At 45.8% G+C, this 12,848-nt stretch overlaps 1 protein-coding gene across 1 annotated transcript in view; it reads right to left on the reverse strand.

The window, feature by feature from the left end:
• Positions 1 to 255: 255 nt before the first annotated feature.
• The window catches only part of LOC144829103 (pleckstrin homology domain-containing family A member 3-like), a 124,230-nt gene continuing 111,637 nt past the window's right edge, over positions 256 to 12,848 (reverse strand). The window contains exons 7-8 of the mRNA XM_078687910.1: positions 6,270 to 6,427; positions 256 to 1,329 (exon numbers count right to left, since the gene is read on the reverse strand). Coding sequence (XP_078544036.1) covers positions 1,268 to 1,329; positions 6,270 to 6,427 — 220 coding nt within the window. The 3' untranslated portion in view covers positions 256 to 1,267. The remainder of the gene's footprint in view (positions 1,330 to 6,269; positions 6,428 to 12,848) is intronic.

Genomic DNA, 12,848 nt, shown 5'->3' on the forward strand with positions numbered 1-12,848 from the left:
CTAAGGTGACTGATAAAAGGTGAAGCTAGGGAAAGCGATGCTTGAGCAGTCTTTTAAGGGTCTCAGTGATGTAAATAGCACCTTGGCCATTTACCCGCAGAGTAAAATGTTCACAAATAGAAGGGTCTGTTGACGAAAGGGAGTTCAAAAGCAAAATAAAACAATGATGGAGCGTAAACGCAATTTCTGTGCAGAATGGGAATTTCTGCAGCACTGATTCAAGCAACAGAGAAAAGAAAAACAGTACAGCTGGAGTCATTTTTTGGCAGGATTTTTAGTAATGATCACATTAAAAAAATATCTATAAAATGCATTTGATACAAAACAGTTCATAAAAAGGAGTCTTCCAAACCAGTTCATTGTACACAAAGCTACACAGTTGTAGTGCTCCACTACAGATACAGATGGAGTGACACCCTCCTTCCCCTATCACATCAACGGTGTTAAAGTGCAATATATGCAGAAATACACAGTGCTGAATAAGGGGCTCCTCCTTCAGTCTGAAGGACACCCCCAAGCATCAAAACACTAGAGAAAACGTGAGATTTACAAGGAATAAACCTTTGCCTCATCTCGTCTCTTTAGCCTTCAAATTCATGCACAGTCCCACAACACTAGCCGTGTGGATTCCAAGAACTTTTTTAGTCCCTTTTACCAGACAGTAGCTCGTACCCCACACTGATCAGGTTGTCCCCACCACCATTGGAACAGCCCATCTTCATCCCCATTACAGGTACTGTAGGACTTTCCCATTCTCATGACCCCAAATGTCTAATACATGATGACGATGGTCATACATATTAATGGTCTCAAAATAACTAGTAGCCAACACTGCTATGAAAAGGTGCAGACAGACAGAAGGGGTAAGAGATCGCCCGAGCTCAACATTTAATGTAGGTTGTCTTGAGAAGAAGGTATCAATTAAAAAAACAAAAATCTTCAAGAGATCAAGATAGTAGGTACATTCTACCTGTTCGTTACAGATCCATGCACCAGTCTATGAGAAGGCACTGCCCCCAAAGATGACTGTATGGCATGCGGGACTGCCAGCAGACCAGCATAAAACAATGGTAGCTCGGCAAGGAAAATCCAACAATACACTCTGGTACATGTTTCTTAGTGGCGGGCGGGACTGGTGAGGTGCACTCGTCAGTTGGTGGACGGCTATGCAGTGTTGCAGAGAATGTTTTTCTTCCTTCCCATAACCAGACAACGGGGTTGGAAAACATCCACGAGGTTTGACACGATAAGTAGTCGTAAGATTCCTTCATTTGTGATTCTCACTGGTAACGGTTTGTACAGGGATGTCTTGCACTGGTTGCGAGGGAGCTGCTCGGAAAGGAAAGAGATAGAAAGAAACAAATATGAAGTTTGTAGAAGACTAGTAACTTGGGTGACAATGCAGAGGGTTTTGCATGCAAAAGTTTATACAGCTAGTGCAGTGTATCACTATATCTATATATTGTTTGACTGTTACAGTTAGGCAATTGCTCATTAAATGGTCTGGGAGATGGTAAATATTTGGGCGTTTCATTAATGTAAACTTCTTGGAGGATGGCTGGAAAGAGTGAATTCGGCACCTTGAAAATATGTTCCCTTCCACTGTGTTTTTCTTGCACTAACTACTGAGTACACTAACTCCCAAGCTGGGGTTGTGCATTAGTACCTAGGTTCAGCTTCAGTCACTAGACACTTTTAAGTTTCTGGTTCAGAGGCTTACACAAATGTGAAAGTACTCTCAACTAGGGACACACTATACTAGGAGCAATCAATACTTGTTGCATGAAATCTGTGTAGAATACACCACCTATGGGAGTTTTAAAAAATCAGTATTTCTTACAAACGTAACCTACGAATTTAATGAGCTTTGGAGACAGAGCCCAGGCCAAGGCAACAGCTTAAGGCATTACTGCCGTACATCGAAGTTGCATGTCTCAGGAAGACTGGAGATGGCAGTGTGATATACAACATCTAATCATTTTCCAAGTCTATGAAGGAGGTAGAAATACCTTAATTGACTTTGAAATAACAAAGAATCAAGATCTCCCAGCCGTTGTGCAGCTGGGGGAGCTCAGAATGCCAGTGCTCGAATTCACCAGTGCTTGCTAGAGAAAATCCCTTTAGTATTTTTCGGTCACTGCAGCATTAACACGAACATTTAAAGAGAAGTCTAATATGCTCCCTGTGGCATATTTCTGGGTACTAATAGAAACTGTGGTTCCCAAAAGAACAATATCTAAACTTAACAATGTCCTCCTTCCTCCAAATTGGTAAAAAATATAGATGGCAGACAACTGCCCCTGCATTTCGGACACAAAATCTGAGATTCTTCGTATCTGCCCTGAAAAAGCAGCGAGTCTTGCTTCCATCTGGTCTCTCTCGCTCTTGTGCTTCCCTCAAACCGTCGCTAACCTAGCCAGGAATCTGAGAGTTGCCTTCGACAATTACCTATCCTTGCACTCCCAAGTTACCACTGTAACAAAAAATGAATTTTTTCATCTCTGGCACAGGAGATGAATACTTTCTTTACTTAAGCCTCACAACTAAATTGCCCTTATCACAATGAGTAGTCTTATCATGCCTTGAGTACTGCAATAGCAAATATAGGAACTCTCCAGTCAGATCACTATGCAAGCTACAAAGAGCAACAAGCATTGGCATTGCCAATAGGTCTCGCTTGTGGGACCTTATAAGTATTTAGTTTTGCAGCACAATATGATGAGTGGCGTTGCGTGTGTGAGTGGCGTTGCGTGTGTGAGTGGCGTTGCGTGTGTGAGTGGCGTTGCGTGGGTGAGTGGCGTTGCGTGGGTGAGTGGCGTTGCGTGGGTGAGTGGCGTTGCGTGGGTGAGTGGCGTTGCGTGGGTGAGTGGCGTTGCGTGGGTGAGTGGCGTTGCGTCGGTGAGTGGCGTTGCGTCGGTGAGTGGCGTTGCGTCGGTGAGTGGCGTTGCGTCGGTGAGTGGCGTTGCGTCGGTGAGTGGCGTTGCGTCGGTGAGTGGCGTTGCGTCGGTGAGTGGCGTTGCGTCGGTGAGTGGCGTTGCGTGGGTGAGTGGCGTTGCGTGGGTGAGTGGCGTTGCGTGGGTGAGTGGCGTTGCGTGGGTGAGTGGCGTTGCGTGTGTGAGTGGCGTTGCGTGTGTGAGTGGTGTTGCGTGTGTGAGTGGCGTTGCGTGTGTGAGTGGCGTTGCGTGTGTGAGTGGCGTTGCGTGTGTGAGTGGCGTTGCGTGTGTGAGTGGGGTTGCGTGGGTGAGTGGGGTTGCGTGGATGAGTGGGGTTGCGTGGATGAGTGGGGTTGCGTGGATGAGTGGGGTTGCGTGGGTGAGTTGCGTTGCGTGTGTGAGTGGCGTTGCGTGTGTGAGTGGCGTTGCGTGTGTGAGTGGCGTTGCTGTGTGTGAATTGCTGGTTGTGGGAGTGGGGGGGTGGGCGGGGGAGCAGCAGGCAGATGCGAGTGGAGCGCGCGCTGGAGAGGGAGGGGGTGGGAGGACTAGGCAGCGGGAGAGAGGGAGAAAGGAGCGCGAGGGAGGCGTTTTTAGATACATGAAGCCAAAATTACAAGTGAGCATGTTACAAAAGCAAACGTTACGTTACATGAGACAATAGTGACAGTTGTGCAAGTATCAAGAGCAACAAAATGCAAGAGGTAGCAAACGATATGCAATAGCATATCTGAGGGAACACGGCCTGGAGGTAGCAAACGATATGTTCTTAGAGGAAACAAGCTTCTCGGCATTGCTGGTTGGGGGAGTGGGGGGGGTGGGCGGGGGAGCAGCAGGCAGATGCGAGTGGAGCGCGCGCTGGAGAGGGAGGGGGTGGGAGGACTAGGCAGCGGGAGAGAGGGAGAAAGGAGCGCGAGGGAGGCGTTTTTAGATACATGAAGCCAAAATTATAAGTGAGCATGTTACAAAAGCAAACGTTACGTTACATGAGACAATAGTGACAGTTGTGCAAGTATCAAGAGCAACAAAATACAAGAGGTAGCAAACGATATGCAATAGCATATCTGAGGGAACACGGCCTGGGGGAAGCTGGCTGGGGAGGGGGAGGAGAAATGAAAGGAAGGCTGTGTTTGCGGGGAGAGAGAGGGGAGGTGCTGGTGTGGGAGGTGGGAGGTGCTGGTGTGGGAGGAGTGCTGCTACGGCAAGGCTGTGTTTGCGGGGAGAGAGTGGGGAGGTGCTGGTGTGGGAGGGGGGAGTTGCTGGTGTGGGAGGAGTGCTGCTAGGGGAGGAGAAGCCCTGGCCGTGAATGCTCGTGCATGTTCACGTGAACTGCAAGAAAACGCCGGGCTGAAACCCCTTAGTTTGAAGAGGATTTTGCCGACATGAATAAAAAATGTGCTAGCATTCGCGACAAGAATTTTCAATTCTATTAAGGACACGGAGGATTATGTATTGCTTGCTTGTGTGCAGTGGGCTGACCCCCCCCACCACCCCCATTTCTGCCAGGGTTTAATCCCTTGTGTGTTTGACTGTATAGCACCATGGAAAATTGGGCTAAGTACCCTGAAGAGGAACAGGCAGAAGGGGAGGAAACATCAGAAGGACAGCAGGACGCTGTCCTAGAAGATAATATTGTGGAAGCATTGGATGCCTCGGTCCGAGCTTCCGTGAATAGAGCAGCACAACCCTGGGAAACATTTACAAATAATTTCGCACATGTTGCCTGATTGGATGGCTATGGTCGGTCTCCTACAGATGTCTCATACCATCTAACCTTAACTAGCTTGGAGGAAAATCCTAAATGACTGTCACCACTTGTTCTCTTGCTTCTCCTTCCTCAATGCCCCCAGCACTTTGTAGTATCCCTATGTCGTGTGAGCGCTTTATAAAAAATTTAAAATAAAATATATATATAAGAATTGTTCCGATAGCTTCTAAGAAACATTGTTCACAGCACTGAAAAGTTAGCAAAGACTATCTAAACCTTAGAATATTCCTGACATCAAAGATGGTCTCTGGGGCTGAAAACGGTTTTATTTTATTTAGGTTCCTGATACAATATAATGAAAACCCTGCGCACAAGGAGGGAGAGAGGTTGACCACATGGTGCAGTGAAACACAGTGCATGTATTTAATCAAAGTGGGCAAAAGAATTTTGTAAGGCAATATAATATTTTATATACAAAGAAATCTAGGCTAAATACACAAATGGGTGCCATGAGTGGAGTAAGAGGTCAACATGTGATTTATAACAACTAATGGAGAATAAAAAAGGTGAACATACAATAACTGAACACCCTAGGAGGAAACAAACACCTCCAACATTTTACACTCTTTTGCTTTCCTTATATACCCCACAACTCTCCAGCCATCTGTTACAGGTGCAAATCTCAACTCAGCCCTTGTTCTATGCAACATTCGACCAACCTTTTTACACTCCTCAACCATTCCTTGTACCTTATAACACTTCCAACCTCACCCTTGTACCATGCAATACTTTCTACAAATGAATTGTACCAGACCCCAGTCAGTCCTTGGACCTTGAAGCATTTTCGGATAACCTTCTTTGCCAAGAAAGACTCACTGTGCATCTCCCTTTTGCCATGCAAAATTAGTATTTATTCCATCTACTCTCAAACACTGTCCACGGATACCTTGAAGATTACAACAGCATCCACTTAACTTCACCATGTAACAAACTCTACCTGTCCAATGTACTAACCAGCATTCCCAACCCATCCATTTACTATGCAAAACTCCAGTCTAATTCCTTTCCCCATCCATAGCTTATAATTTTCAACACTTCCCACCCCTCCCTTTAACCCCTTTGCTGCGGCAGCAATTCCGCCGCAGCGCTAGGGGGGGAGAGGGTGCCGCGCGGCGCTCCCATGCTCGTGACGGAACCGCTCCGTCACGAGCCTCGGGCGCACTGTGCTTGTGACGGAGCGGTTCCGTCACGACCCCGCCCACTCAATAGAACGCGCCGCGCAGGCGCGCGGAGCGGGCCGTGGTGGAACCACTCCGTCACCAGCACAACGCGACCGAGGCTGGTGACGGAGCGGTTCCGTCATCAGCATGGAAGGGGTTAACCATGTAGCACTCACCACCAATGCCTAGCCCCATGCCGGTCGACACCCATTCTTACTTCCGTGCAGCACGATCTACCCTGTCCATGTGCCATGCTCTATTCTCTACCCATATTTTGTATCATGTCATTACTGTACCTTCACCATCCCAATGCCATGCAGCACTTTACACCCATTGTCTGCATAACGCAGTTTACTCCAAACATGAATTGCCCCATGTAGTAATATGCCATTGAACCCTCGGCTCATGTACCTTCATCCTCTTCTGGAAAACTGATTTCCAGATCCTCGTTTGGCAGATCTTCATGTCGCCCTTTACTGGAACGAAACATAACCATCTCTTCTAGGTTACGTAACACAGTGACACCCCCTTTTTGCCGCGGTGCCATTGAGCGGTTGTGTTCAGGTTGCCTAGAGGAAAAAATATGTGTCTGTCAATACTAGTGCATTCAAATTCTCATAAGCAATGAGCACCATTAGCCCTTGCCCAATATTTGTCATGGTTGTGTGACCTTCAGGGCAATCATCATATTGTTATAAAGTGGCATGTTTTTATTGCTGAGATACGAACTGTTCCAGGGAGGGGTGGGCTTTAGTTGTACAACAGTCACCTATATTCTAGGACTGTATCCTATATTTATTTATTCTATCTGCTGCCATTACTGGTATCCAGGAACTCAGAATTCATTGGTCACATTCAAAGGGATAAGTTCACTATGGCTCGCTCGCAAGTGTTGCAATATGCGGCTAAAAACTTTTTCTATGCAATTTTGTATGAATAGTGTCTTGTTTAATATAGATCTCGACATCAAGAAATTATACATTTTCATTGCTGACTTGAGCTGAAAAATTCAAGTTCAGATCATGTGTGTTGACCTCATCGACAAAGTTGAAAGCAGATTCAACTGATCCTTCCCAGACAACACACATCGCCGATCACCATTGTCTCACATGTGCTTCTTACAGTTCCTTGTGGGTGGTACTGAGGACGTGCTCCTCCCACCAGCCAACGTGGAGACACGCATAGCTGGGAGAAAAGCACGCCCCCATCGCCACTCCTTGTAGCTGTTGATGCACTTCTTTGTTAAACATGAAGTAGCTATTATTAAGGCATAAGTTAATCCTACTCAAAAGCATTTCATTATGATTATGATATTCAATGTTACGTTTGGATAAAAAAATTCAACCAGCTGTTATTCCATCAGTGTGATGTATACTGTATACAATGAGCATATGGCCATGACAATAAGAACATACTCCTGTTTCCACTCTAATCCTTGAATTTTAGATTCAAAATGGCCTATATATATATATATATATATATATATATATATATATATATATATATATATATATATATATATATATATATATATATATATATATATATATATATATATCTAAGGCATATGCATGGCGAAAAAGGTATAGGTGGTAACGGATGCATGATAAAGGCATGCATTGAAAAGTCATACATTCAATAAAGATCACTGTGCATATGGACACATCCAGAATGAATGTACTCTCAAAGCACTATACGCAACACGAGTGTGTAATTCTACATTGTGCTAGTCTGAAAAGAAAGCTTATATGAGCTACATCCCTCTTACAGAAGAGGGACAAAGGCCATATAACTAACATCTTTCAGCAACCATGTACAGGCCCAGAAGGGTTCCATGTGCCAATTGTGCTGCAAATGTGTTGCCTGCACACATAAACATAGCAAATCTATGAGTGAGTGTATGAGCTGCAGACAATGCAGCTTTAAGAAAAAGCCACTGGACTATTTTCCAGCAGGTGCTTCAGACAGAATAATTAAGCAGAAACAGATGCGTGGACCACTAACTTGGTTCGAATGTGTAGATGAGACAGCCCCAGGATCGCAAAGTTAAACTTTCATTGTTCCTGCGACCTGTCAATTATTTACTGTCAAAATGAAGTTTGGAATTTATGATACTACTAAAAATAGGTCTTACATTTTTTTTTAATTACCTGTCAAATCACATATTTAATAGAAAGATACTGAGCTGTGCTTTCTTTCCCAATATAGAAAGTGCACTGCCGTAATATATAATATAATATACCCTTGCATCCATTATCTCCCATTTTTCTCTTGGTGTTACCCTATCCCTTTTTTATCCCTAGATTCTGTTTTCCCCACTATTCCAGTGCATTTGGAATGTCCGTGTGCTTACCTTGGAATGTTGGCATTCCTAATGGCATTGCTGTGCAGTGACCAGGAGGTGTCTATAATAAAGAACATTCTTCCATCAACTGCTGGCGCAAGGATCTTTATTTCACTGGCGACGAGGATGGGATCCTGGCTCTGCAGGGGACATCTCACACCTCCAACCCTGTGTGTGTGGTATCACTCACAAAGCAATTTGTTCCACTCTATTATCCAATAAGTTTCTGCGGTGAGAAGGTGTCTCGTGTGTAGACAGAGTGGAAGGAAGCATTTATGTTGTGCAGTGTGAGGGTGAGAGCTTTTATTGTGAACTTGTTATAGTGTTTACTGGCATCTGCGGCCAAGCCTCTCAAACCGTCCTTCCCTGCTCCCAGCAGGCTCCCAGTAAAGAAAGCATATAGGTCCCAGCCCTGTAACATCTAGAAGGGCAGATGTAAAGACCTGATTGTGTTAACTCTTCGATCCGAAGCAAGTATTCTCCGTTGCAAGCAGGATTTGCACTGAGCATTTCTTACCAGAGCCTGGGCATTTTCTAGGAGAGCTCACCATCACTATTATAGGAAATCTCCATTACCTTCTGCGTCATGGCATTTCCCGAGCACCAGGATGTTTTCTTCAGCACTTTCTGCCGGAGGTGAGCTCAATTAGATTATTCAGTATGCATCGCTGACGGGCACAGCTCATCTGGTTTTGTGTCACGGAAGCCTGTCGCTGACAGGCACAGCTGTGATTGGTGTTTTTTCAACACGGGTGCGGACGGGTGTAATTTACCTGTGATTCTTTCAAGAATGCCTGTCACTGACCGACACAGCAGTAAGCGTTCTAGCCCAATCACTTACAGACACAGCCTTTTGCGTGTTCTTACTAGAAGCCCATCGCTGACCGGCTCAGCAGTGACCAGTGTGCGGCCTGTCAGATGTACTACGGGTGTAGTTTTGGACCTCTATGCTGACAGGCACAGCTTTGGAAGAATTTAGGCTACAATCATTTCCTCTGTACTTGTGAACGCTACCGGGGGAAAAACTCAATGCCTCGTCCTAGATTTCTTTTTGTTTTTGCCGGCACCCTTTCCGCTGACTGGCACAGCAAAAATAGTATTATTTGTTCAACTATAGTTTAAAGTATTGAATCATATGTTTTATTCTTACCTTGTGTGTGGGTACTGTTCAGATTAGCTGCTGTGCAGCACGGAGGGTATGGTTCCACTGACTTCACTTCCTGTGAGGTTCCTGTATTGTAATTGAACATGGGAGGGAGCCACAGTTAAGGGATATTTGGCAGTCATATTGGAGATCATTTAAGGATTCTCCTTCAGGATTTTCTAGTACTCTTTTATAATTTGCACAAAAGTGCCTGTTCCATTTTGATTGGCTCTACATAAGTGCTTCTCCTTTTTCAGAGAATATTTTCTCTGGTCCTTATTACTAAGGGCAAACATAAATCCACTCCCTTCATTTCTAAATGAAATTGGTGATCCATTGTTCCCCTGGAAAGAGTGGAAACATTTGTTTGAGTCTTATGTAATAGCCATAGTGGGGGAAAAGTTCACTCCATCTTCGACACAACATATCCCACTCCACAATTTAGGGACTCGGGAGAATGATTTACGAGAACCTTATTGACCCTAACAGGGAAAGTGATGATGAAGATTCAGATCCGTTAGATTTGTAACAAGCAACTGTGAAGCAGCTGGAGGAGCATTCTAGGCAGAAAATGTTTCCTTGAGCGCCAAAAATTATTTAGCAGGGTGCAGGAGAAGAATAAAAATGTGATGAGTTGCACTGCTGTGCTACGAGGTCTTCTATTACATGTGAGTTTGGTTTTCTTTGTGATTCATAGATTAGTGACCAGTTAGTGAGATGTACTAATAATACACATATTCAAGAAAAGTTACTGGCACATAACCTAAATCCGAAAGAAGCTTTAGAAATTGCAAAAAGCATAGAGCACACTGCAGAGTGTATAAAAGTAATGAAGCTACCCAGTAGCAATGAGGAGGTACATGAAGTACTCGATTGGGGGGGGAGGTGGGGAGGGGGGGAAATAAGGACATGGCGTTGGAAGTACAACAAACAAATTCTACTAATAAGGGTAAACAGAGACTTGACCAGGATTTTGGCAAAATAAATTGTTATAGATGCGGGAATTACAACCATCTACCAAACAGTCCCAATTGTCCTGCTCACTATTATGTATACAGGAAGTGCAATAAAAGGGGTGATAATGCCAAAGTTTGCAAAAAATATGGTTAGCAAACCAGTACATGCCGTAGAAATTGATGAGGTCAGAGAAAAATTTATTTTACAAATAAATACGTTGGAAAACAATGCCCAAAACATTTATCCTACATGTAAAGTGGCATTGGATGGGGAAGAAGTTACTGTTTTTACAGATATGTGTTCTCCGTACACTTTCTAGAACAAAATATATATTTGAAAAATTTGGGATAAATGGTTATCTCAAAGAGGCGGACATAAATCCTAGTGGATACAATAAGGACCCTATTCCATTGTTAGGGATGGGCTTTAGGAGACGTGAATTTAAAGATCATTCTACCATAGGGAAAGTTTATATAGCTACACAGGGATCCTACTTACTAGGGTGGACACATCAGAAAGAGCTAGGCATGAAGTTGGAACTCAACAATCCAGAGCATATATAAGAAAAATATAAGAAAATGCTTGTTTTAGGCAAAGGTTAAGGTTTGCAGGGCTTTTGGGTAAGAAAAACTCATGGGATCCACCAAAGGACCACCCCTTCAGGAATCCCATGACTGTCTACTTTTCAAAAAGGTCTGTGGTTGAAAACTTTACATTGGTGGTAATGGAGTATGGCCCCAAATGCTGCAGCTACCTCTATTACTGATCTCTTCCAACAACGCTTTAGGGACTTTTGTGTGGCGGTCTCTTGGTCGACCCACACAAGAGGGGTACCGTTGCTATCAGGAGACATGTGAGAACTGTGTGTGATACGAAATTTGTGGTTCTTCACAGATTGCAGAACTTTCCTGCACAGATATGCGAGTAGATTATGTTTTTATCAAACGCTTGTGGTTTGCAAGGACTTCTGGGTAAGAACTTGGGGAGAGCCACGCAAAACACAACACCCTTTATTCCCCCGGGTTCAAAAAATGTGCACGTTTGCTTTGTTTCCCTGGGTGTGGGCTGAGATAGGGCCCCAAAGTGCAGCTCAGTTGTTAGCTCGGGGTACCTAGGGTTCCTGGACAACCGACAAACACTATATCCCCGCAACCAGAAGGGTGCCCCAGCATCCCTGCGCGCGGGGGGCGGGCGACATCACACGACTCCGCCTAGGCATCGCCCGCATGCGCGACGTCAGCGAGGTCACACAAGCCCTGCCCCAGCGCGCCCACGTCAGTTTTTTCCTTTTCCGCGAGTAACGCGGATCCGATCCTTGCTTCGGGTCCGTTTGGGGCCCCTTTTTTCTTCCCATTGTCTCTTCTTTTGGTGGAACAGCGTGCGAATGCCTTCGGGCTTCAAGACTGGCCCATCGTGTGGGCATCTTATGTCCGTGACGAACCCTCACCTCATTTTTATGTGGTGTTTGGGTACGGATCACGGCACCACTGATTGTGAGGCGTGCCAACAGTTGAAGCCGAAGTAGCGGCGGGAGCGCTGGCTGAAACTACTCTCGGCGCGTCTCTCCAGGTCGGCGTCCTCCCCTCGGTTAGCTTCGGCGGATGGCTTCAGATACGGCCGTGGTAGTCGTCCTCGCCCTTCTCCAATGTCACGTGAGCATCGCTCTCCGGTGGGCAAGTGTCGCAGTCTATCCCCGGGGGCTGGTGTCGGGCCTGCGGGGGCGTGGGCTCTCCGCAGTTTTCCGCACAACGCGGAGCCACCAGACAAAAACTGTGGGAGCATGGGAACAGTGTGCGAAAGAGTAGAAAAGAGAAAACACCAGAAAGAGCAGAGCAAGACTGCGGTGTCCAAAGGCAGGGACAGAAGAGAAATAGAGCAGAGCCCTGATCAACCAGCCTGCCAGTACATAGACAGCCACCCCTCCCTTTCCCCGTACACAAGGAACATGTGTAAAAGGTCAGGACACATGCAGCAGGCCGACTACCCCTATGCAGAAAAAAAAGGAGGGTAACCAGTCCCAAAACGGACAGGAACAGCCATCCTCCAAGCCACCCCGGCATAGAGCACAACCAACCTCCCCAAGGGACTAGGGCAAAGCAGGACCATAAGATCCCAACTCAGAGATAGCAGAGGGGCAGGACCCCTAGCAGCAAGAAGGAGGGAAGTGAGGGGAGGTAGATATTGGAAGGCCAACCACCCCAACCTGGAGCAGCCAGAGCAGCGGAGGATAGGAGCACCGCAACCCCATCCTCGAAGGAGCCAAAGAGGAGGAATGAAGGGCAACAAGATGGAGCAGCCCAGCAAAAGCAAAAGAATACACTCACAGGAGACACAGCCCCCCCTGGGAGGCAAGTGCCTAAGACCAACCCAAGGGTCCTCGCAGAATGGGGAGGAAGGGCGGGGTGTGAATGAATCTGGGGCTAGAATCGTCTCTACCAGATACATCGTTAACGAAGGTAAGTAACTCGTACATCTGCTAGAGACTACTAGCCACAGATTCCTTCACGTAGAATAGATACCCTAGCAATACCCACGGGGAAGGAGG

This window comes from Lissotriton helveticus, chromosome 1_1, assembly GCF_964261635.1.
Source record: "Lissotriton helveticus chromosome 1_1, aLisHel1.1, whole genome shotgun sequence".
Classification (NCBI taxonomy): Eukaryota; Metazoa; Chordata; class Amphibia; order Caudata; family Salamandridae; genus Lissotriton; species Lissotriton helveticus.